We start from the raw sequence: 25732 nt of genomic DNA, 5'->3' as shown, positions 1-25732 counted from the left end.
TCGGAATGACCAAGCCAGTTTTGGGCCGGGCCAGCCCGAAAACAGATATTGAGCTGGACTAAAATGCCCATTTGGCGCCAGCCCGAAAAAATTAGGCCTGATCGATTTTCGGCCTGTACCTAAAACAGCTTTGTGTGTATTTTGCTTTTTACTCCTATTTTTAATCATCTGGAATTAGAAACTTAAAGGTGAAGGCCAAGGCCCAATCTGTTGAAAATAATTGATCTTAGCAAAAAAAAAAGTTTATGTTCCCTAAGCCCAATAGAGAGAAATAAGTGTTTATTATAGGTTCGATTCATCCATCGCGATTTTTGAAAATTTATTTATCTAACAGAGAAAGAAAAAGAAATAAGTTTTAATAACCTTTGAATTGAGAGAGAGAGAGAGAGACTATCGATGGATGATATTCAATGGTATTGGTGATTTTATGCATGTAGTCAAGTTCTAATCTTAGCAGTCGATACTGAACACAAAACATGTAGTGATAATATTGATCACACTATGAAATAGGCAATGATTAGTATTCAGTCTAAAAATGATTTGTCGTCCAAGTTCATGTAATATTGAAGCAACATCAATAAGTCAACAAGTAAGATGTAACCATCAACAAGAATGTACACAAACTTCCTATGATTGATTGCATATCACAGATCAAGATTGAGTCGTGATGGATAAAAATCGAAGCACAACTTACAGTTTGCAGCTAACATGTTTCTTGGACTAGATCAACATGTTTGAGTCACTGAGCAATATGAAATCCAAAATGAAGAAAAGGGTTGACAGATTTGGACCTTCAATCCTTATCATCTTGATCTTTTCTGTGATTTTCCATGCACTGCAGGAGATACTTGAAGGTCTCAATCTCACACGGGATAGTCAGCCCGCCACTTTGATCAAATCCGAACTCCTCCTCAGCCTTCTCTAGCAGCACCTTGAACAGGGGATCGCTAAGGTAGCTAGTCGGGATGATGAACCTCCGAAGCTCAGGGACAACGTATACAGCAAGAGAACCTCTAGGGACATCAACGGGTGGGTCGGGGCTCTGGCAACTGTCCTCATCCGATTCAGTGTATACATTTGAAGTCCTCAGTCTCCTAGTAACAGCAGGTGAGATACCTCGATGCATTTCTCCAGATCGAGGGCTGCAGCCCTCCTTGGAGCCGATTGTGGCGTTCTGCCATTTCTGAAGGAACCTCTTGAGGTTAACAATCTGCCTGATGCCTGTCACCTTGCTTCCTCCATTGTCATCCATTGATCTAAGCTTTACCACAAGAATGATGAGAATGCCCAATATGAATGTTTGAAGATCTTAATTCTCTTAGCACAAGTTTCTCTCATCAGATCATGCTCCCACTGCAATCATCACCAAGGATTCATATAAAAAACAACTAAACTCAGATTATTGCAAAACTAAGATTACTACTTGGCAGCTAATCAAATGATTGCTTGGAATTAAATGCACCAAACAATTTGCACAATCAAGATCATTTTTTGATCATACACACTACCTCTTTGTGCTATAATTTTATATTGCTACGCGCAATTCGTTCAATAATGATTGCATGTGATAGCAGCTATGGCCTTCACATGGCGATAGGTGTATAAAAACATAATTAAGTATAAGAAGCATGATTGTTGCAAAGCATCACGCCACCTCTTCTTTTATCCTTTTGTAAAGTCAAAAGCAGGCATTAATTCAAGTTTAGTCTAGACATTTCATCAAACACCTGATGACACAGTAATGTTTGTTGAAAGAATCACAAAATTACTTGCGATATTTACGCGTTTTAAGCAATAACATCATGATTAAATTAAAATCAGCAGATAAACAGAATTAATTAAACTCTGGATGATTTCGTGTAATTTTATATTGGTGTTTGATTCCAAACGAAATCTGAAAACAGATTTGAATCCAGCATTTCTCGCAGGGTCCACATGCACTCTATATTAGGATTCATTTATATCAAACTAATAAACTATCACGTGCGTAAAAAGGCGATCTGATGAATGCCAGGCTAAATAACAATAATAATCGGAAAGAATTCCGATTTCCTATACAGGCAAAGATCTGAGTTGCGATGAAATTAAAAAAAGAAAAATTGATTCGTATTTGTTATGCATGAAGAAAGACGCAGACAAGCAAAGACATGCATGATTTACGATACCATGTGATGTTGGTGGCGGAGAAGCGGCGGCGGAAGGGAGGAGTTGCGGTGGTCAGCAGTCACTAATCGGAAGAGGGAAAAACATCATTACAATTAGTAGCTAGCAATTAGTTAATCATAATTAGATGATCTAATGTATTAATGTGGAGCTTCGGAGGAGGGAGGGGCTAGCTAGCCATATATATATAAATATATCTACACGGAGAAAAAGAAAATTAAATGTATTTTGTTTTTTTTAATTTTTTTTGTCTGAAAATAAAGTAAAAAGGAATGGGATAAGTGCTCCATTTTCGTCGCACTTCAATTCTTTGTGGCTTCCCCAGTCTTTTCGCCACCATTCCATACTCAATTTGTGACTTGTTCCCCTTTTTTTGTATCATTTTCAATCTCATATTTGATTTAATTAATAGTATATGCTATTATGTTGATGTGTAAAGTGACGATTTATCTCTACATAGGTGATAAATAAAGAGAATCAGTACTCAAGATATTAAACCGATGCATAGAATAGGGGTACCATAAATTTAGGCAAGAACAATAATTAATGAGAATGCTCAAAATCAAGTACTACTATAAACTATTTTTCATTACAAAATGAACTCGAGGATGATTACATTAGTCTCCTTAATGAAGCGTTTACTTTTCACAAATAGTTTTGATAGATAAAAAAGATTAAAAATAATTTTTTTTACAAGAAGGTGAATTCATTGTTTATTAAGATGGATATAACTTTTAATTAAGTATTTCAATGTATTTGATAATGTTTTGATTCATATTTTGATTTTGTTTCTTTTTAGAAGAATATTTTGATTTTGTTGATAAATTTAAGTTGGTCCACTTTCTTCCTCGTCGAGAATCATGTTGCCAATCCAAAATCTTCAATAGATTAAGCTAAACGAAGTCGTTTGTAACTAACGTGGAAATTAATATATTCTTTAATGCTATTATTTATATTTGAGCATTACTGAAAGGTGAATTTGAAGGTGAGTTTGATTTAGATCTTAAAAATCAAATAAATTTATTTTGTCAATATGAAATGTTTACAGCGTTAAATAAACTGTATGAGAATTTGACTTCACAAAAGGGGATGTAGCTCAAATGGTAGAGCGCTCGCTTTGCATGCGAGAGGCACGGGGTTCGATCCCCCGCATCTCCATTTTTCCTTCTCGATTCGTTTTAATTTTTTGGATATGATCTCTGTTCGATTTCAATTGTGCATTAATTGGCCGAAAACAGCATTATCACAGCATGCACCATCTAATTTTATTTTATTCTTTTTCTTTTGGATTAATATTTTATTCTTTTACCTATAACATAATGTCGAAATTATACCTCAAACCAAAAAGGAAATTAGAATGACATAAACATCCAATTCAAAAAAGAAAAAACATAATTCGTTTGTAGTAGCACAATGTGAGTTGAGTTGCTGCTTCTTTATTCATCAAACTCCCACCAACAGCTTCAGCCTGAAAAACACACATACACACACAATCAGCCATTTTCTTGCTACAATCTCTCGTCCCCGTTCATCCGGTTCTAATTGTGATACCATAATTTCAAAAAATATCTTTATTAACGAATAAAATAAAATAAAAGATATTACTAAGTCATGAAACAGAAAAGCTTAAACTCTGCGTTTTTTAGTATCTTATTTAGATTTTTTTTTTGAGCGGGTATCTTATTTAGAATTAAAACACAACTATTTAAAAGAATAAAAGATGTTAAAAGAAAATAGAATAAATATATTTTGTTTAAAGGAATAAATTTGTGTGAGTTTGATGGATATTTTGGCCCAGCAGGGCATGCTGTGTTTTTGCCCACGACAAAGGATCCAATCTTGGGAAAATTCCAAAAAAGATCCTTGTGCATTAAAACAAAAAGAAAAAAAATTAAATAAAAAAATAAAAAATGTCAAATTCCCCCCATTTTTGTGCACAGCACTATGTTGTGCACTGACTGTAGAGGATCCTAACCCGAAAAATTCTCCCTCACTTTTTTCTAGTTGGGTGAATTTCTTTCAAATTTTATTTAAAAAAATATTTTTATTTTAAAGTAAAACTACTAGGATTATCGTCATCAAACCACTGCTGCTCGGAGGTTTTCAGTGGATCCATGCAAAGATGGAGCCCAGCCTCGAGCTCGACTCGGCGATTGGCCGTGAAAAAAAATATATATTTGAAATCTATTTACCTTTCATTTTAAACATTAAGATATATTTGCTACTTAATATTTTATTTTTCTATCGTTGTCATTCTATTTGTTCCATATATAGTTTTCCTCATTGTATTTGTATGAGGATTACTTATATTTGCAATGTTCTACCTTATTCTCCAAAAGAAGAAAGGAATCCAAGCAAAGTTAATAGTGATCCCCTACAACTAGATATTCATGCTGAAATTTGATGTTTTAAAACAGGTTCAACAAGAAAGCTTGTAGATTCTGTTCTTTGCAATTCAGCAAGATATACTGCATTAACAAAATCGTGCAACATGTTTATCAAGTTATGAAAAAGTAAATCAGTTCATAACAGAGCTTTAACACGAACTAGAAGTGATTAGAGATTATAATATCCAGTTCAATCACATTGAAGTCATTGCAAGAACAAAGAGACAAGAATAAAAGAAGCAAAAGAAACTAGGAGTTGCAAGTTCAAGTTCAAAACAACAATATTATTGACAAGTAGAATACCAGTCAGTATTTTTTTAGAAAAGGGTGAATAGTATGAACACGCAACAATTTTCTAGCAGTCTATTTATCTGGCAAAAGAATTCGGAAAGTCCGCCTGTTGGATTCAGTTATCCCCACTCCTGAACGAGTTCAATCATCTTTCAATCTCCTGAGAATTCTTGAGGCCCAACGCTTGACACGTCGCTTCAGAGTGTAACCAATAACAACTCCAGCAACAAAGCAACCAGCACAAAGCTTTGAGCAAGTCCATAACGATAGAAATTGTCTGCATAATGCAATTCATAAAAAAAAAAAGAACAGAAAATCAAGTGCCACCATAAGGAAATAGAGGCAAGGAACTTGAAGTTCACAAACACTATTGTCTCCAGATGAGACCATTCACACTAGAGAATATGATTCAACATACTTGCTATATTAAAATAAAATCCAGGATGCAAATAAAGGAGCTCTAATTTCATAACCAGATACAAATGATCTCAATCAAGAAAACTAAAATAATTTATTTCACATAATGACAGTGGTTTCACCAGTAACCATGAGCAACTGTGGTTTTTTAGAGTGGCAAATGGAAGTCAAATTCCTATACTAGCTGACTAGCTGTCCAGGTAAATGACTTACGGTCAGGTACTGCACCTCCGGATATTTGTTAACTCGACCAATGGAAATTGAAGTACTGAACAGAAGTATTTCTACTCTAATTGCAAGGCTTGATTCCCTTCACACTCAATCTCCACATTTCCAACTTACAAGACAAGTATGCTGGATCACATAAGTGAAGTCAATTAAACACGTGGAAAACACAGAGTCACAAAAGTGCAAGACCATTTCTCATTAACACTTGTTTCCATATGTATAATAAGTGGTAAACCTCTTCATGTATAATTTCCTTTCAACTAGTTACTCAATCATTCTAGGCTGCACAGTTTCCTTTCAACTAGTAACTCAATCCCACAATTCGCTAAGCTGCACAATTTCATATCACCTACTAGTTACTCAATCCCGCAATTCTCTGGGCTGAACCCAAACTACAGAAGCAGTACAAAAAATAAATCACATATATCAAAGAGAAAAAAAGAAGAAGAAGCACAATTTAAACAATTTATTCACCTCCTCAATGGCTAAAATAAAACACAACCGTACCTAGTGACTTGATACCATAATATGATCAAACCATCCCCAAATTCAAATGCAATTAGACAACAATAATCAAAATGTTATTGTAAAGCAAGCTAAAGACAAAATAAAAAACCATTTATTCTGTTATGAACACATGAAGGAGGTTATATCAACGTGAGTAAAGATTTTTGCCATGCGTAGTATCTACAAGACCCCCAACGCAACGAAAACGATAACAACAAGTATTTTACCTTGAGGAGCGGGTGACCGACATGCCAGAGTGGTCAACAGATAACGCCACGGACGATCCAGTTCCAGAAGAAGAAAGAGAAGAGTTTAGAGGTTTAGCTTTCTCCAAAGAAGAGGCGTAGGAGCTGAATTTCGCAGCTGATTCTTGCGCCTGCGAGACCACACTGCTGTATGCCTTCTGCAGTCCCTCCATATTCGCTTCAAATTTCGAGTCTCTAAATTGGGGATTTTGTGAATGAGGGTTTAGGGGTTTTTATCATACTACTTCGCTTCGCCTCAGGGCCGAGGGCCCACCCCTCTTTTCATAATTTTTCCTCAAATATTATATTCTTCCTCCATAAGAAAAGAAAATTAAATGTCTCATAAATTTATGAATTTTTTCTAGTTATGTATTGCAGTCTTGACCGATAAATTTAAAATAAAAAATCACATATAATTTATTAGTGAGACAATTAAGTATTTTTTTTTTACCAATAATCATATATACCGTCTAGTATAGCTGTCAAAATCGACCTGGCCAGATGGGCCAGCCCGGTCCGCCCGGGTTTAGGGCTAGGTTGGGCTCAAAAAAATTAGGCCCATTAAAAATCGGGCCTAAAAAGCCTGCCCAATGAGCCCGGCGGGCTGATCGGGCTTTCGGGCTAAAAAGCCCGTGGTTTTCGGGCTTTTTGGCCCGCCCGAAATAATGTACTCCCTCCGTCCCATAATAAGTGGCCACATTTATTTCGGCACGGAGATTAAGAAATTGAGTGTTATATGTTTTAATAGAGTGTGGCCTACAATTGTTGACCAAATTAGTGAGTAATTGTTGACTTAATTAAAATAATTTTGGCATTTTTAGAAAGTGGCCTACAATTGTTGACCAAATTAGTGAGTAATTGTTGACTTAATTAAAGTAAACTTTTGCCATTTTTAGAAAGCAGCCACTTATAGTGGGACAGACGAAAAAGGAAATGTGGCCACTTATTATGGGACGGAGGGAGTAATTATTATTTAAAATATATATTAAAAATTCATAAATTATAAAATTAAAACCTAAAAACTACGTAATTAAAATCCCTAATTTGAAATCCAAAAATTATCTGTCACGCAACGTTTCCCTTCTCCCTTCTGTCTTCTTTACTTCTCCAGTTCTCCTCCCAATTGAACCGCCGCTGCCGCCTTCAACTTGCAAGGTCAACTGCGGGTTGCCGTCGACCAGCGCACCCCCATCTCTGACGAAAGGTAATCTCTTGTGCGGCTTGCAAAATTCAGTATATTCAAATGGTGGAATCTGTTATCTATATATATGTAGGATAATAATTAATATTATATCTCCAAAATTCTAATTCTCCAATTTTCGATAGTCAAGTCTGCATGTCCACTAATTTCTAGTATAATTATTATATCTAGTTTTAGTGCAAAACATAATACTCCCTCCGTCCCCAAAATAAGTTCCTCTTTGGGGACGGCACGGGTTTTAAGAAAAATGGTAAAGTGTATTGATAGTGGAAAAAAATATGTTATAATTAGTATTGGGAGTGATGAAAATGTGAAAAAGTATTATAATTAGTATTGGGAGTGGTGAAAAAGGGAAAAGTAAGAATAAATAAAGTATTATTAGTGGTGGGATAGTTGTCCAAAAATAGAAAGAAAGAAAGAGGAACTTATTTGGGGGGACGTCCCAAAATGGAAAAAGAGGAACTTATTTCAGGGACGGAGGGAGTATATAGTATAATATAATGGTAGAATCTATCTTTGTAGTCTTAGCAGATTTTTATTTTTGGCTTTTCTTTCATATATAGCTAGCCTTATTTCTATCACTATTTCAAACTGATTTCCTTTAAACTTAATTTATTTTATTATTTTTGTAATAATAAGATTTTAGAAGAAAAAAAATGGGCGGGTTTGGCCCGACCGCCCGATGGCCTGAGAGGGGCTGGGCCGGGCCTAGATTTTTGCAGCCCGATTTATTTCGGGCCGGGCCGGACCGACCCGATACAAGCCAAAAGCCTAGTGGGTTCGGGCCGGGCTGGCCCGACCCGGCCCATTTCACTGCTCTACCGTCTACAAACAATTAAGTTAATTTAAATATATAACTTTCGCCTCAAAAAAAAAATAAATCCAAGTTTTATTTATACTTTATTATTCTAAATTCAATTTATCAATCTTTCATTAACATTGTCACTTAAGATTTAACAGTATCATCTTTTCTTAGAGAGAACCTCTCTCCCAAATTCAATCAAAGTTTAAATCATAGTAGTATTCAAATTAACATAAATGCAAAAAAAAAAATATATATATACTCTTATCTTCAAAATATTTATATTTATAAATAACAAATATAGTAAAATAATTATTCAAAATATTACAATACAACAAATAAAGAAAAATTTCAATTATCGATATTAACATCACGGAACAAACTGGATAATTTTATTTTATTTCTCGTTATTTTTTTTTTGAACAGCATCAACTATTCACGTTTCTTCTTCTTTTTTCACCACTATTTAAAAATCACTCAACAAAACCAAAAAAACATCCGGAATACGTAGTTACGCAACATCAAACAAATAATAATACAAAAAAAGACGCACGATACATTTAACATTAATCACACAAAAAAATTACTAAGTGAAATTTCTGCCTAAACTCATGCTCCCTCGGTCCTATTGATAATAATTTATATATTTTTCTTTTTCTATTTGTCCTATTAATAATAACTTGTTCCAAAAAAAGAACCATGTTTTCTCACAAAAAATTGTGAGTTTCACCACTTTCTATCACTTTTATCATTTACTTATCATTCTTTTTAATAATCGCATCGAACAATAATGAGTCACTGTCAATTGGACGGAATGAATAATAAATAAAGCTTTAAAAACTCAAACCTGAGCATAGATAAACAATTTCAAATAAATAAATACATGAGTTAAAAATTATCGGAAAAAAATAATAATACTCCTATCATTATTAAACCATATCGAAAGTAACAATATTAAGGACATAATATAAATATTCGAAAAGACGTGGATTATTGGGTGCGACCGTCGCATCCCATGCGACGGGTCGACCCGCGCTCCAAACCCGCCTTCTTGATCCGGAACCCTGATCCGTATGGGTTTGACCCATGTTCCTAATTATTATATTTGTTTATAATAATTGTTACTTTTAATAAACATAATATATACATTTGTTCACATAAATGTATATTTATGTTAATATAAATAGTTAACATTAATATTGTGAAGAAATATAATATTTTAAAAATATTATCTTTCTTTATAATAATAATAATAATTTTTATTATAATACTAATTAATTTTTATTACAATAATAATTACAATTAATATAATATTTTTGAAACATTACATTTCTCCATATCAAATACTATTACCTTTTATTATAGCAATGATTACTTTTAATGAGCATAAATAATTACATTATTATTTGATCAAATAATTATTATCGTACGAAAAAGTAATTATTGATATGTATAAAGTTTTATATTGAATGAATGTAAATATTTATATTAACATAAGTATACATTTGTGCGACCAAATGTATATCTTATGTTTATTAAAAGTAAATACTCCTATTAGGGTTTAGTGTTCATATTTAGGGTTTAGCTTACAGGGTTTAGGGTTTAGTGTTCATATTTAGGGTTTAGCTTACAGGGTTTAGGGTTTAGTTTACAGAATTTAGGGTTTAGAAAATATAATACTTTATATTAAATGAAGGTAAATATATACTTATATTTTTTTTTTGATGAAATTTCTAAATAAATAATACAAACCACTCATACACCCCACCTATGGTGGTAATAGTGGCCGAGAGTACTCGAACCTGTGACCTCTTGGACAACAGGCAACTACCCCATCCACTAGGCCATCCCAAGGGACATATATACTTATATTTATACAAGTATACATTTGTGCGAACATGTGTATATGTCATGCTTGTTAAAAGTAACAATTACTATTATAAACAAATGTAATAATTTAGGATTCAGAGTTTCGGGTCTGGGGCGCGGATCGAGACGGACCCGTCGCACTGGAGTGCGACCGTGGCACCAGAGACCGACCCTCGAAAAGAAAAAGAAAGGAAAAACAGAAAAGCAGAAGGCTTCTTAATATTGGAAGTGAAGAAGGTGTAGGTAGTATAGCATAGCATGTTATAAAAAATTAAAATGGTGGGTTAGCAATTGTCCACGCCACGGCACATCTCATCCCCGTCTTCCCCAATCCCACCACCTGCTTCATCTCATCTCTGCCTTATCTTTTTTTAACGGAATTCCAAAATTAAATATCACCTCTCAAGAAACTCTTCTTGCAGCTCAACTGAAGAATAGGAGATACAGAGAGGTCTCAGAGTCAGTGCATGCTTCAAAATGGCTTCAATTTCTCTTCACGCAACTCACTCCTTCCCTTCTTCACTCCACACTCAAACCCCTAAACCAGCATTCTCTCACAATCTTTCCCTTCTCTCAAAATCTTCGCAATCTCAATTCCACGGCCTAAAGCTCTCTACTTCGTCCCACCTCTCAATCCCATATCCCCTTCCTGCGAAATCCGCCATTGTTGCCAAGGTACATTTACCAAGATTACCTTTTTTTTTTCTCTTTCAAAGAATGTGTTGAAATATGTTGTGAATTTTCCTTTTTCTATGGGAAAATGTGATGGATTTGTATTGTTGTTGAATATGATTTGTAGGTGTCTGAAGGGACACAGGCACCATCATTTACATTGAAAGATCAAAATGGGAGGACTGTGAGCCTTTCCAAATTCAAAGGCAAGCCTGTGGTTGTCTATTTCTACCCTGCTGATGAAACCCCTGGTTGCACTAAGCAGGTAAACATTGTGTGTGTGTGTGTTGTTAATGTGATTTATACTTTGTTGTTTCAAATTAGTCCATCTAAACTTGATGAAACTGGCACTTAGTTATTAAGTTTGTGGTGAATTCTTGTTTTTGCTTGTGAAATCAAGTTACCATTTTAGGCAGGCTTCTTGGTTTACACCCACCCACACAATCGATAGAACCTTATACCGTTTGAAAAGTGAAGCATGGCAATGGTAGCTTGTAGATTGATTCACCCCAATTTCAACAAGGCCTTGTACCCTCTTCATTTATCGCCTTCCATTTTGTATTCATCTGTTCATGTTTGGAATCATTTGAGAAAATGATCTCAATGGTAAATCCATTGTGCTTAGCTGATTCTTACAGACAACCGAGCATCTAAAAGCTAAAGCTAGTTAATTGAGGAAGTAACTACAAAATTCTTCTGAGTTTTGATTTCTTAATATGTACTTGTTGATGTTTTCACATGTTTGCAGGCGTGCGCTTTCAGGGACTCCTATGAAAAATTCAAGAAAGCAGGAGCTGAGGTTGTCGGGATCAGTGGTGATGAGGCCTCATCACACAAGGTATTAGCGAGTAACTGTGTTGCGTAGGATTTCTCTTTGTAAATTTTATTCAACTTGAACCTGAAAACTACCGGTTGATCTATTTTCAAAGCGTCATAAACTCATAACTTGATAATTTTTCTTCAATTATATGGTGGTAGCTAACTAAACATTTATAGATCTAGAAAGTCGGAGTTGGTTCAGCTATCAAAGTCTCGATTGCCGGTAAAAACTTAGTTATCTTCCTTGTCAGGCTGCTTTCAGATTAGCTGCCTGACATCTTATGCAACTACTGCATATTAAATAGGAGGAGTTCTCTGTCACACTCAGATTCTAATTTCAGCCATACAACTATAATCTTTGATTCCTGCATTCCTTAAAAAATTTCAGTGAATGCTTCATATTCTACAAAACATTGTCTAGTTACACAATCAAATGGAATGATGCTTAAACTACTTTAACTCTGCTCTTTTGACTATTATGTCTCATTTTAGAGGTCAATAGTCTTGTCTCAACTAGCGTCGTGTCACTTTTTCTGTCAATTTCCATAGACAATATCAAAAACAGAGAACCTTGCATTATTTTCTTATATATTGATGCATGATGGGAACTGACCTAATTTATGTGTCATGTTATGCAAGGCCTTTGCTGAGAAATACAAACTTCCATTCACCCTACTCAGCGATGAGGGCAACAAGGTCAGAAAAGAATGGGGCGTCCCATCCGACCTCTTTGGCGCCTTACCTGGAAGGCAGACCTATGTCCTCGACAAAAATGGAGTATGTCGTCTTGTCTACAACAATCAGTTCCAACCCGAGAAGCATATTGATGAGACCCTGAAGTTTCTTAAAAGCGTTTGAAACCGACACGTATCCATCTTCTCAACACTTTCCTCCCCCCTTTTGTCTTGTGGAAATTTATGCTTCCACGTACATACTTTTCTAGAGAATATGATGTAGCACTGTTACATCCGTTTGTATGTATCTATCGAATCGAGAACCATGTCTTTTTCTGTAGTGTTTAGTATGTTGTGGTTTGGTTAATCTGCTCCAAATTTGACTGGTAAAACATAACATACAAGATCTTGGTCCCATCATAAAGAAATATGACATAACATTTTATTAATGAAATTCCATTATTTGATCTATACTATGTGTATTGATGCACTACATCTTATTCCATGGTAAAAGGAATTGAACAACATACAATAGTTAGTACTTAGAAAAAAAGGTATGGGATCTGATTATTATTTCTCCTTTTCATAGTCTTGGCTGCTGTAGGGGCTGAAGATCTCAGCAATCCAATTCTTCTTCCTGTATGAACTCCACCCCATCTCTTCACAGATCTCATCACTGTGGTTGATACTGAAGGTGGAGATGCAGCTTCGTTTGTAAAACCTAGTCGTCCTCTTCATGATCTCCATCTCCTTGGTGGTCTGCTGGAGCATCTTCTCCGCACTGGGGAGCTTGAACTGCTCGTCCACCAGCTGCGACAGCCACTTGCAGCGTATCTCAGCTGTGTGAAGATTGGACACACTCTCAATGTAGCCCACAAACGCCATGTTAGGAATGAGAGGGTTGATTGTGCCTCTGCAAAATCAAAGCAAGCATCAGTGGTGAACTGAATGATCTTAATTTGTTTCAATGGCGGTTTTAAGAGAGCGAGAGTTACCTATAGAGGGGCATCATGCCCGAAGGGAATTCCAGCAGAGAGCGAAAAGGGTCTGGAACTATAGCTTTCAACTTCCTCTTCCCATCAAAACCAGTTGCAAGAAGCACGACATCAGCATCCAATTTGGTCCCATCCTCGAACTGGACTCCTCCCTCCCAAAACCACCACTTTGAGGCGGATCTTTTGATGACAATGTTGCCCTTGTCGGCCTCGGAGAAGAAGTTGTGAGGCAGGATCGCCATCTGACAAGACGCGTAGTCCTCCTCAAAAGGGTGCTCGGGTTTCAAGCCATACTTCTCCAAGGGAAGCTTCCATGTTAGGTAGGACTCAACAGTCTTTGAGACTGCCCTTCTCTGTAATAATGCAATCATCAAATCAATAACCTAATTAGGTTGTGAATGAGAGAGAGAGAGAGAGAGTTATTACGATTGGAGAGAGCATGTGGCAGAGGAGGGTTCGAAGGAATCCCTGATTAGGGCGTTCGTGCAAGAACTGCGACGCCCTCGTAGAATAGAACATGTAAAATGGCAAACCCCAAACTGAGTAATGTGGAACTGTCCAATGCAGAGATCTCACCACCATTGTGCACGCCTGCCCGTCCGCTCCTAAAATTGCATCATAAATATTTTTTTGAAACTAATTAAAAGTCTAATTAAAAAATTAGTGATTCAAATTGTTGCATGAGGGAGCAAGCAGTGTGTGAAAGAGGAAGAAAGATTCTGAGACTTTGAATTTTACTGATAAAAACTGGTTAAAAAAATCTGAAACTCTACCGGAAATGGCAAAGTTGACTGATGGAATCATTCTTAAAAAGGCATACCATTGTTTAAATAGAAAAATATTGATACTTGACATATAAGCAATAAAATACCAAGTCCAAGTTTGTGTCCACATTACTTAAAAAATTCCATGCAGCATCAAATATTAATCCACAAAACTGACTCGGAAATTTCCATTCCTTAATTTTCCACTGAAAAAAAGAAATACCTTGATTCGCTTCAGCGCATTCGACCGCCAAATCGATGGCCGATTTCTTGTAGCCGAAGACGACAACCTTCTTGCCCTTCATCAACTGAGTCGACTCGGCCTCGTCGAGTTTGCAGTAGTCGAGTGTGTGCATAACTTTTCCCTTGAAAACTTCTGGGCCTTTGTTTACGGGAAAATTAGGAATCACCGGTACGTCGCCGTATTTTCCGGTGCATATCACCAAAAACTCGAAACCATACCACTTCATCAAATCAAAAATAAATCAAAAATCAGCATTATATATAATTAACAAGCAGTTTATATAACATGTCTTTTCTTAATGGTTTGTAATTAGTAAATGTGTTTGTATTTTCTATTGTGTGAGTTTGAATCTTAAAAAAAAATAATAAATAAAAAAAATGCATGCATACATTGACAAACAATTTATAACCTGAATATTTTCCGATTGATCGGTCCGAACTCCGACTTCCCAGACGGGGTGGCCGGGGAGGAGGACACCGTAGTCGCCGGATTTCTCCCGGTTGCCGCCGACAAAGCGGAGCTCGACCACTTTGGAGTTGAACTTGATGAATTTGAGGACCTCAAAGTGGGTGGCATATGAGTGCAAGTAATCCAAGATTTCCTGGTAGGAAGGGAAGTTCACGTTGTCCCTTTGAGTCCACGGAAAATCCGAGAACTCGTAGTCGCAGCGAGGGGTTTGGAGCTTCGTCGATCTGTACGAGCAGTGCCTCCAAACCCCTCCGATGGAGCCCGTGGCCTCGAAGACCACCGGCTCGTATTTGGCCAGTTGCCTAGCGGCTGCGAGGCCGCTAATGCCACCGCCGATGATGCCGATTTTGTGGGACTCGATTGCCATGGATGAAAATAAGAGCAAGATTTGTTTTTAAGGTTATTGCTTTTGAGGTGATGAGTTTTTGAGTGTGGTAAGGTTTAGTATTTATAGAGAGAAATTTTTGGATAATTGCATGGGACGGTTCGTGAAATTTTCTTTGCCCTATATTAAACCGGGTCATGTAGTGGCATGTGATTGGACTACGGTGGTCATGTGTTTTAGGGGATTTGGAATACCACTTGCTAAATTTATTAATGTTATTCTTTTTTAATTTCTTTGTTCTACGTTTGGTAAACTTGGGCAAAATTGTTCCGATGTATTATTCTTTGTATTCAAGGGACAAGCTCGTGTTCAAAGGTAGCCAAAAATTGTTCCCGCCTTTCGCATCTGGGCTCCGGTAGGGCCGGCGGCGGCGGCAGCGGCCTCTGATTTTGGATCCAACTGCCACGTCTGCGTTTCATACTATTTGACAAATTTTTATATGATGCATACATGTATATATGTACCATGTATAAGTGATGCACAACATTTACTGTACGGATGAAATTGTTACTATACATAGAGTTTCTTGTGGAATTCGATGGTATCTCAACCTTCGAAATTAATTCAGACTTCAAATCTTCGTGTTTGTTATTAGGGTGCGCTTATTTTAATGGAAAATGAGAGAAAAAAATATATTTTCATTAATTTTACATGATTACTATTCCCTCCGTCCCACTAAAATTGACACTTTTGAGTTGTGCACGGAGATTAAGAATAAAGGATTAAGAGTGTAAAGTAGGTAGGGTTCACTTATTTTATTTGAGTAGAGAAAGTAGGGACCACATAGTATTATTTTAGGAAAATGTCAATTCTAATGGGACAAACAAAAAAAGGCAAGTGTGTTAATTCTAGTGGGACGGAAGGAGTATAATAGAAATATATCACCTATGGAATATTTTCTAGCGGCAGTCCCTTTTTTGTCCAATATTGAAAAATATTATGGGTAATGGTGTGAAAATATTTTCTAGTAATATTTTTTTTCATCTTTTCATCTTTAGTAAGCATACGAGAAAAAAATAATAATTTCTTATCTTTTCTTATTCATCTTTTTCCAAACTCCACCTATTGGCAATACTATGCATACCACATAAACTTAATTATAAGCAGTGGAGCAATTAAATACAAAACTAAATAAGATCTAAACTGCAAATTATCCTTGAAGAAGAAGGCGCTCTTTTTTGTGGATTTACGACAACCTTAAATAATTAACTTGAGACCACCAAAATCTTGGAGTTAATTTTATTTTATTTTTTTGTCAGGAAAAAGACTTTTTATTAAGACGAGAAATCATCGAGGCACCAATGGTGCCCAAAGAGAATAAAAAACATGTATGCCCTAGGCGAACTCAAGGCACAAAACCAACACAAAAACAACCGAAAACCAGGCTAAGAACAGGAGTCAATAAATCTTAGAGTTAATTATTCCCTCGGTATATTAATAAGTGTCTCATCTTAGCTTTTTTCTTTGTTTCGCAATAGTGTCCCATTTCAAAAATCTAGAATAAATTATTCATATTCTTTCCATTGTATCCATATTCAATACTTTTCTATAATTTGAATAAGGTTACGAATGTAAATTTGATTAATTCTCCTTAATATGGGTTTTTTTTTTAATGGTGAGGGGCATTTATTTATAAATGAAGGAATAATTCGTACTATGCTAATGAGGTCTAGCTCAAGTGGCAAAGCTGAGGAACCCAAAGACTCCAAATGTCTTGGATTCAATCTCACCTACATGTGGTGTAGTTTTTCTATCTTTGTATGGTGTAGAGGCTCCGTCTACGTGCGGATAACTTATTTGATTATATAATATATACCTCTTCTGATTCTCATAATAAAAAAAATAAAAAAATCGTACTAGTATTTTTTTTCACGAGGAAATTCGTACTGCTGTTAGGTAGTTAATTTAATTAAACTATTTTTTATTTTATTTTTACTATTTATCTACTTTGAATTCAACTTCTCTCATTTCATATTTTCATAGACCCCAGCTTCCTATGCCGAGCGCATTCAGATTCATTGATGATTATAGTAGCTTTAGTTGAGAGGACAAAATTAATGAGGTATTATAGGCTTAATTAATTATTTTGGAAGGTGATTTTTTATATTTTAAGATAAGTAAGTAAGTAACTTGAATTTCAGTTATCAAACATATACAAACTTAAGCACACAATTACACAACTCAAACATGCAATGAAAGCGCATGTACTATTTCGTTCTTATGTTGGAAAGTCGGTACAGCCCACGTGAATTTATGTGGAAAAGGAAACAACCAAGAAAATAAGATGAAACCCTAAGGAAATGAATGAAATTACGAATATGAATTATTATAATATATATTCATATATATCTTTGTATGTGTTGAAAATTATATTTAAGAAGTTATAAACTGTATTACAAGAAAACTCTGTTTTTTAACAACATTAACCAAGTATATATTGAAAGTCTTGTTTGTTTCAAGATTTTCAGTGAACATGACATGGGGCGTGCAGGAGTTCCACTGCAACTTCCTTACCATTATTTAATTACCAACGGCAGCCAATTATGCACTATTTTATACTCCTATTTATTAGTTAAGTATTAGTATATGTAATACGTGTAGAAGTGATGAATTTAAATAATTTATCGAAAGTAGATAAATTACTTTCATCATCATATATACAAACGGATTCTTTTTTACATTATAATAAATAAAATTAACGTGCATATTATATATTAAACCGTTAGGAATTAAAATAAGTAAAGATAAAATTTGTAAAAACATTTTGATTATAATAATTCAAATAGATTTTAAGTATGCAATATAACTGACTACTTTTCAGGCAATGAAGCGATACGCAAGGATGATGAACAAAAATATTTGGGCAAAAATAAGATTATAAACTCTTAGGAATTTTGGATTTCTTTATTTTTACTATATAATTGACGATATAAGTTTGGCGTCTAACTTCTTATTGCAAGTTTTACGTTTCTTTACAAGAAAAGGTCAAACGTTCTCTAGTAGGGGAACTATTATTATTTGCATATTTTATTTAAAACTTCAACATAAATCATTTATTGTAGAATCGTAATTCTATCTTTTCTTGTGTGACACACACTCATGCATCTATAGTGAGCGTTTCTTATATAAACATCGATTCTTATATAATTTTTAAATAGAAAGTAACATGATAGTTGATTGACGGAATTTGTATGGTTCAGATCTAATCTTAATTACCACAAATAGTAAGATGGTTTTAGAAGATGATGTCGTCCTATATATTCACCATGCCCTTCCATGAAAAGGATGGGGCAAAGGCCAAGAACCTCCAAATTTGGGGTTTCAAATTTTGAAAATAAGCTTATTATATATATAGTTATAATCTATTATTATAAGTGTTACAAGTGCGTTTACATCAGAAATAAAATTGATCGGTGAAATTCTTCAGTTTGGTATTTCATGGTTCGTATTAACTTTCTTAATGTTTATACTATTACATATAGAACTTTGTCGACTATACTGTTTAGTGTAGTTTCAGTGAAAAAAATGTTTTCCAAAATCATACATATATTGTTTTATACAAAATCATACAATATTATTTTTGAAATTTCATTTCTTAAAGACCATTTTTATCCTTTCAAATAGGGCCCCCAAAATGTCAGGATCAACTCTGATCATAGGCACGATTTGTATCTATAAATGGTAAGGATATATTTTATGAAAACAAGAATCTCCTCGCGCAAACAAATTAAATCACAAAAACAAAAGTATAGGAAATTAGTAACGTGGACTATAACAGAAAAAACTATTTTGTTTCTCATCGACTGTAATACTCGAAAACGAAGAAGTGAGTTCGTATTCATGCACTTTTAGTGTGGTTAATTTTCTTTTTCTTTTTTTACTTTGGTTGTAGAATTTTCATTGGAAAATGATAGATGAGAAGAGATGAGAAATATTTCACCTTGTCTGGAGAAATTTTTCCATTATAGTGGAAAATGGATAAAAATATATTTTTTCTCACATTTTCCATCAAAGTAAACACGCTCTAAGCAATAATTCAGTATTGCTTATTATATGTTTAATAATTGCTTATTAAACTTGAATTGTTTTACGTTTGGGTGATAATAATTCTATTTTGTTAATTAATGTTAATAGCCAAATAATAAAACGATTTACATCAACATCTCTCGTGCAAATGTTGCATGCATTTTGGCGATATATATCTCTATCATGCTTCGATAAAATCATCACAACTGAAATTTGGATTTTCTTTCTTTTTGGAAGTGTAAAGAAAATTCGGATTTTGGCCACGAGTTCTTTGGGGCGTCTTTGAATATAATTCTTCTGAATGTGTCAAAGTTGCAACTTTAATTAATTTGGACTGTATATGATAAATAAATTTTTTAAAAAAAAAGGTGTGCCCCACGAGTAAAGCTAACAACATTGATTTCTTTTTCCCACATTAAATTCTTTAGCAATAGAACTGTAGTTAATTTCACATACCCTAATATATTCCCTCCATGAAAAAATAGAACTGTAGTTAATTTCACACAATTAAAAAAATACTAATGTAGTCAACATGAGTTAAATTTCATGTGAAGCACTCTCCGTCCACCAAAAATATGTCACTTTACTTTCGGCACGAATTTTAATAAAATGTGAGTGAAGTTGGTAGTGGAGTAAGAGTCCCACTTAAATGTGAGTGGAATGGTATGGACCCTACTACTAAAAAAGGAAATTGTGGCATATTTTTGGTGGACGGGGGAGTAGTAATTAATAAGAGGCTTACATTAAAATAGGGAAAAAAATAAAAAGTTAAAAATAAAGGACGTGTTCAATGTGGAAACTAGTCTATGTAGGCAGGACTGAAATAGTTGCAAGAGACAAGAGTTGATAGTAGAAAAGACCACAACAGTTAGTATTTGGTATGTGTAACTACTTTGCCAAAATAGTCAAATTTACATTGTTCGACAACTTAAATTATAGACCTTAATTTACTACATAAACTTCTCATATCCAATGTTGGACACGACACCAGTTATTCATTCAAGTAAATCGAACATAAAGTGTATAATGTGATTAGAGATATAATTAGAAAGTGAGGATGAGTGCAAGTCCAACTTAGTTATGATAATTAATTGAAAATTAATGTCGAAACGACATCGTTAGGATGTAAGCTAATACTATTACAATTGTAAATTTTATGATGGAATAGTGAATTGTTCTTCATTGGAATTAATTAGTTAATTAACCATTCTTTATTTTATTTACACACACGAGTTGACAATTTCGTGTACAACAATTATGTCACTATTATATAAACTTTAGATGGTATAAAGACAACTTATATCTTTTATCTACAAATTTAACATATGTTTTTCCATTAATTGTACGCGCACATGATTAAAAATATTTGGCAATATTATGTAGTAGTGTTACAAGCTTATGCAGCTAAAACTATTTTTTCTCCGAATATGCCGATGAATTGCGCGCCAAATACTAGAAACAAGATTAGTTGCTTGAATTTGTTGTGATCTTGACCATGACTTACACGCCTTCAATCTAAACACTTTGACCTTATACCCTAAGTCAAACAATTGTTCAAACATTTGAAAATCTGCAGAGTCAACCGAGCTAAATCTTTTGTTATTTATTACTCCTATTATAAAATTACATATGTACAGCGTAAATACGTGCGACTTTGAACTGAAATTTACAGATATATATATAAATTAACAAACGCAATTATTCACTAATCAGAGCCCAACTAGTCATGATCACATTTTTATAGATTGAGCATTTCTAAGTCGTGAAATTGTCCCACAAAGTTGTTGTATATAAATGCAGGACTTCCAATTTAAAGAAATAAATGTTGTCCCCTAAGATTCATAAAATTAAAAAATTTAAAATAAATAAATAAAGGCAATATTTTGTACGTAGAAGTTAAACTATTCCCATCAATCTCCTTAATCAATTTATTTATATATTAGATTGATCTTAATAAAAGTTGACTTAATGCTTCCTCAGACGAAATAATTGGAAGGCACATTTTGTTACTGATGTTTGAACGAGTTTGGTGTTAGGCTGTTAGCATGTGCCTTTGTTTTCTTTAGAGCCATTTAGGATTTTTTTTTCTGTTATTATTTTGATAATTCTGATATTAAAGTGTTGCATGTAAATAAGACTAGCATTTGCATCCCATAAATGCATGAAAAATATTTTTATTTTTTTATATTTATATAAAAGTGATACCAACTCAATTATAATATTTATAAATGATGAAGAGTAATGTATGCAGAGCAGATGAATGAACTTGGACAGAGGCATCGCTCGGGTCAGAGGAACGGGATCAGTCAGAGGAATGGACTCCGTCAGAGGAACGGGCTCGGTCAGAGGAATCACTGAAGTCAGAGGGATGACTTACCCACAAGATAGTCAACGGTAAAAGTGACCACTTCACCCGGGAAGCGCCAGAGCAGAGGAATCGCTCGTTCGCAGAGGAATCCAAGGCTCCGCGATATGTACGTTTCTCTGTCTTTGAACAGAGGAATGAGCAAAGGCAGATGAAATTACCATCGTGCCCCTGACCGTGCGGGGAGCATGACTGCTAGGATGAAATTACTATTTTACCCCTCGAATGTACTCTATAAATACCCATGCACCCATATTATGTATTTCACGTGTTCTCTATCAATACAGCAGCAAACTTACTTTTCTCAGCAGTTCGACTCTATTCTCTCAATTTCCACGATCAACACTAGGTAAAATTCATAATCTAGATTAGGTGTTGATAAGATGCTTTATCAATAAATATAATAAAAAATACTAATTTTAATTAAATACATATTTGAGCTGAATATTAAAAAAAATAAAAATAAATAAATATTATTCAACCATAGTTAGTTATTTCCATCATATACTCTTTCAAGTTCATTTCTCTTTAATTTTCTATCTTTAAAATAGATTTTCTCTCAAACACAAAATTATGTCTAACTTAGAGCATCCGCATCGCCTACACGATAGCGGCCTACTCGTGTAAGGCTCGCATCGTGTAAGGCGATGCAGCCCTCCCTTACACGAGGGCTACACGTTCTAACGTGTAGCCCGTTCGGCCGTTAAAAATAGGCGCGTGTTTTACATGCGTCATTAAAAAAAATAATAAATAAAATTTGAATTTTGAATTTGACTGCCTCGATTTCCGTGATTTTTTTACCGTTCTAATTTTAATTATGCTTTTTATTTTTTTATTTTTATGTATTTTTTAGGTTTTTTATTTTAATGGAATTTTAATTATTAGTAAAATGTGTTATTTAAATTTGAGCAATTAAATTTAAGTGAAAAGCATAAAAATCAAAACTAAAATTAAAAAATCATGTAGGCTATCATGTAATCCCAATGCAGCCTCTTTACACAATGTGGTCCCCCCCAATCAAGTAAGCTATCATGTAGGCTATCATGTAACCCCAATGTGGATGCTCTTATAACCTCAACTATCCAACAACTTATAAGGTTTTGAGAAATTATATTTTATAAACTCTTAAAACGTCTGATAAATTATTGAAACTTATAAACTTTTTAAAATTAATTTAGGAAAATGCCCACTAAATTGAATTGTACCAACAACGCAACTAACTCTGAACAAAATCGGAAAGGAAAACGCTAAGACAATAAAAAAAATCCTTTTTTTCAGGGTCTTGACAAATAAAATCACGAACTAGTTCGAGATTGTAATTTTAATGTGACTTTTGAAATGTGCCAAATTAAATCTCCACGTTTTTTATTTTTGTAATTTTGTCCCCCAAATTATTTTCAGTCGCTAGATTATTGAGTTGGAGTTTACGTGGATTAGTTCACCACATAATATTCATGTTACAATGTTGTTTGCAATAAAATTATTGAATATTGAAAATCAAGGTGCAAATACATGATAAAATCCCTTTTATAATTTGAGAAAAAAATTAATTGAAATTGTACGAAACGACGTACAGTTGACCTTAAGTAATAGGATTCTTAGTTCTGCGCGTGATCGTATACTGAGGTGCTCCCCGCCGGTTATTGGAACGACGCGAGCCGGGAAGCACCTTCCTTAGGTGTCAAATGTGATGTTATTGTACCTGATCGTTTAAATTAGACTTCTATTTCGGTACAATGAGAGGAGTTTACTATGGTCAATGCAGTAAGATTTGTGGAACTATTCATGCCTTTATGCATGCGACGCTGAAAGACAAAGCCGAAGCCGAGAAGCAGAGAAACATTCGTTAATCAGAAATACTAGCACAAAGCTGGATACACCCCCTAAAGCGAGTCATTTAGGCCTCATAAAAATGATAGTCGTCTTTAGTAATTCACGTAAGCTCCAATTCAGCATTTTGATGAGCGAAAAAAATTGAGAGGATGGACTTACAAAAATTAAAAAGGTGATGATTCGTCACACTTTAAAAATCATATTACAATTACAATCTCAAACTAGTTCGTGATTTTATTTGTCAAAACTCCCCCTCTTCCTTTTCCTCCTACGGACTACTTTCATCTTTTTCATGCAGACGGCTTCTGTAAGAAATTAGAACCATAAAAATGTACTTTCATCTTTTTCATGCAGACGGCTTCTGTAAGAAATTAGAACCATAAAAATTTACATTTTACAGCATGCATGTACCTTTTCCTTACTTTCTAATCGTATTTGTTTGTTTATGCCTGTTTATTCGTTTATTCTAATTATTTCGTGGAAGCACCACTTAGTTACTTTACTTGTCACCTATTTCCACAACTAGCATCTACCGATAGTCCAAAGATGCATGAATATATCACTTTCATTGCGTTAATTTTTCTTTATAACATCTGTCTTTTATCACGTACTACCTTCATTCCTTAAAAATATACTCCCTTCATTCCATAAAGACATGCATAAATTTTTTTTTTTTCGTTCTATAAAAACATGCATATTCCATTAATTTATAATGATAATTATTCACAATCAATGTGAGACCATTTTTCCACTCACACTACACTTTACAAGATTTCTTAAAACCCATATCGTCCCATACTATGCATATTTTTATGGGACGGATGGGATATATTTTTAGTCATTTTGATACATTAATTCCAACAAAACATACATTACTTTCATTCACGATAAATGTGATCTTTTCATCACTTTCGTTTGTCCATAATAAATATATTTTTTTTTATTTTATGATATATATCATTATATTTTTACCATCAATCATACACAATATTTGCAAAAAAATCATCTCACAAATCATTTATTGGTTACCTGATAAATCAATTTCAATAAGGTCCATTTCTCCACTTTATATAGTATATATTTTTGGGTTAAGTATCAAATTTCCCCCTATCGATGACGTCCCTATCGTGTACAGGACCCTATAGTCAGGATAAGCACTGTTTACTACCTCAACGTGGCAAAATCGAACCAATTTTCCCTCCGCCACTTAACGGACGTTAACACAGTCAATTTTTTTTTTAAAATTAATATGAAAATCAAACGTTCCTAAGGGACCAAATACCCCCCTGCGCCGCCGAGCATCCTCCAACTTCCCTGTTCGATGCAGAGCGCACGGCCAGAACCGTCACCGCCTCTGTATCCGCCGCCCGAACCCTATCCAGCACCACCTTGGCACACGCTAGAGCCTCCACCACCACCGCTACCCCACCCTCCGCCACTACCTCCCCCAAAATCATATCCACTTCCACCACCACCGCCATTACCAAATCTTCTGCCGCCAAACCCATCCCCACCACCAGAGTCGCCGCCAAATCCGTCACCGCCTCCATGGCCACCACCCCAATCCCTTCCAGGCCCAAAACCTCGACCTTTATCATATCCACCAACCGTCAAGGTGTGAAGAAGACAAAATTGAAATTTAAAAATCAAAAACCCTAGATGTATTTTGATTTGGGGAAAAGGAAAAAGAGAATAAGTGAGGGGGAACGAGAGACGCCGGCCTCGCTGCGCCGAAGGCGGCGAGAACCGGCGACTTCCGCTGGAACAGAGGCGGCGAAGATTCTGGCCATGCGCCCTGCATCGAACAGGGAAGGGGGAGGAGGCCCGGCGGCGCAGGGGGGTATTTGGTCCTGTAGGAACGTTCGATTTTCATATTAATTAAAAAAATTGACGGTGTTAACGTCCGTTAAGTAGCGGGGGGAAATTGGTTCGATTTTGCCACGTTGAGGTACTAAACAACGCTTATCCTGACTTAGGGTCCTATACGCGATAGGGACACCATCAATAGGGGGAATTTGGTACTTAACCCTATATTTTTTAATATTTTTTTGAAATTCGTGAACTCTCATCCATACCACACGGATGGATGAAGTATATTTTTTTACTTTTGAACACTATTCCATCATAAAGCTTTTAATTAATTAAAGTTTTTATGTTCTTAAAAATTATATCTTATAAGCTCTTGAAACATCTTATAAGCTCCAAGAGCTTATAAGCTCTTTAAAATAAGCTTAATCAAACACCCTCTTAATCCTACGTGGAAGCTGATGAAAACTAATTATGTGGCATTCGCATTCCATAAGCCAAAACCCCTTTTAATGTTACATGGTATTAACTGATTTGTTCTTCATAGCTGGCGAAATGATCAGTTTTTATT

The 25732-nt window shown here is 34.8% G+C and overlaps 4 protein-coding genes and 1 non-coding gene across 5 annotated transcripts; 2 read left to right on the top strand and 3 right to left on the bottom strand.

Moving 5' to 3' along the window:
• Positions 1–615: 615 nt before the first annotated feature.
• On the bottom strand, positions 616–2496 carry LOC130988007 (auxin-induced protein 10A5-like). The gene is made up of 2 exons (XM_057911748.1): positions 2166–2496; positions 616–1353 (listed from the first exon to the last, which is right to left on the bottom strand). The coding sequence occupies exon 2, from the start codon at positions 1250–1252 to the stop codon at positions 794–796; it is 459 nt and encodes a 152-aa protein (XP_057767731.1). The 5' UTR covers positions 1253–1353; positions 2166–2496; the 3' UTR covers positions 616–793.
• A 752-nt stretch (positions 2497–3248) lies between these two features.
• On the top strand, positions 3249–3321 carry TRNAA-UGC (transfer RNA alanine (anticodon UGC)). The gene has a single exon. It is a non-coding gene; the product is annotated as a tRNA-Ala (tRNA).
• A 1492-nt stretch (positions 3322–4813) lies between these two features.
• On the bottom strand, positions 4814–6577 carry LOC130988006 (uncharacterized). Its single transcript, XM_057911745.1, has 2 exons — positions 6221–6577; positions 4814–5118 (listed from the first exon to the last, which is right to left on the bottom strand). The coding sequence occupies exons 1-2, from the start codon at positions 6409–6411 to the stop codon at positions 4983–4985; spliced, it is 327 nt and encodes a 108-aa protein (XP_057767728.1). The 5' UTR covers positions 6412–6577; the 3' UTR covers positions 4814–4982.
• A 3742-nt stretch (positions 6578–10319) lies between these two features.
• On the top strand, positions 10320–12642 carry LOC130988001 (peroxiredoxin Q, chloroplastic). Its single transcript, XM_057911740.1, has 4 exons — positions 10320–10785; positions 10910–11047; positions 11531–11620; positions 12241–12642. The coding sequence occupies exons 1-4, from the start codon at positions 10588–10590 to the stop codon at positions 12457–12459; spliced, it is 645 nt and encodes a 214-aa protein (XP_057767723.1). The 5' UTR covers positions 10320–10587; the 3' UTR covers positions 12460–12642.
• Positions 12643–12695: 53 nt separating this feature from the next.
• Positions 12696–15166, bottom strand: LOC130987990 (probable flavin-containing monooxygenase 1). Its single transcript, XM_057911730.1, has 5 exons — positions 14688–15166; positions 14258–14498; positions 13697–13875; positions 13271–13623; positions 12696–13188 (listed from the first exon to the last, which is right to left on the bottom strand). The coding sequence occupies exons 1-5, from the start codon at positions 15111–15113 to the stop codon at positions 12846–12848; spliced, it is 1542 nt and encodes a 513-aa protein (XP_057767713.1). The 5' UTR covers positions 15114–15166; the 3' UTR covers positions 12696–12845.
• Positions 15167–25732: the final 10566 nt, after the last annotated feature.

The sequence above is a fragment of the Salvia miltiorrhiza genome, chromosome 1 (assembly GCF_028751815.1).
Source record: "Salvia miltiorrhiza cultivar Shanhuang (shh) chromosome 1, IMPLAD_Smil_shh, whole genome shotgun sequence".
Classification (NCBI taxonomy): domain Eukaryota; kingdom Viridiplantae; phylum Streptophyta; class Magnoliopsida; order Lamiales; family Lamiaceae; genus Salvia; species Salvia miltiorrhiza.
Note: the sequence above shows the minus strand (reverse complement) of the source record. Positions and strands in the feature narration are given on the sequence as shown.

Coding starts and splice junctions, on each gene's coding strand:
- LOC130987990 (XM_057911730.1), bottom strand. CDS start 15,113: ATGGCAATCGAGTCCCACAAAATCGGCATCATCGGCGGTGGCATTAGC. Junction 14,499..14,687: donor ATCAATCGGAAAATATTCAG/GTTATAAATTGT, acceptor GATTTGATGAAG/TGGTATGGTTTCGAGTTTTT. Junction 13,624..13,696: donor GCCACATGCTCTCTCCAATC/GTAATAACTCTC, acceptor GCATTATTACAG/AGAAGGGCAGTCTCAAAGAC.
- LOC130988001 (XM_057911740.1), top strand. CDS start 10,588: ATGGCTTCAATTTCTCTTCACGCAACTCACTCCTTCCCTTCTTCACTC. Junction 11,048..11,530: donor CCCCTGGTTGCACTAAGCAG/GTAAACATTGTG, acceptor ACATGTTTGCAG/GCGTGCGCTTTCAGGGACTC. Junction 11,621..12,240: donor ATGAGGCCTCATCACACAAG/GTATTAGCGAGT, acceptor ATGTTATGCAAG/GCCTTTGCTGAGAAATACAA.
- LOC130988006 (XM_057911745.1), bottom strand. CDS start 6,411: ATGGAGGGACTGCAGAAGGCATACAGCAGTGTGGTCTCGCAGGCGCAA. Junction 5,119..6,220: donor TCGGTCACCCGCTCCTCAAG/GTAAAATACTTG, acceptor TGCATTATGCAG/ACAATTTCTATCGTTATGGA.
- LOC130988007 (XM_057911748.1), bottom strand. CDS start 1,252: ATGGATGACAATGGAGGAAGCAAGGTGACAGGCATCAGGCAGATTGTT.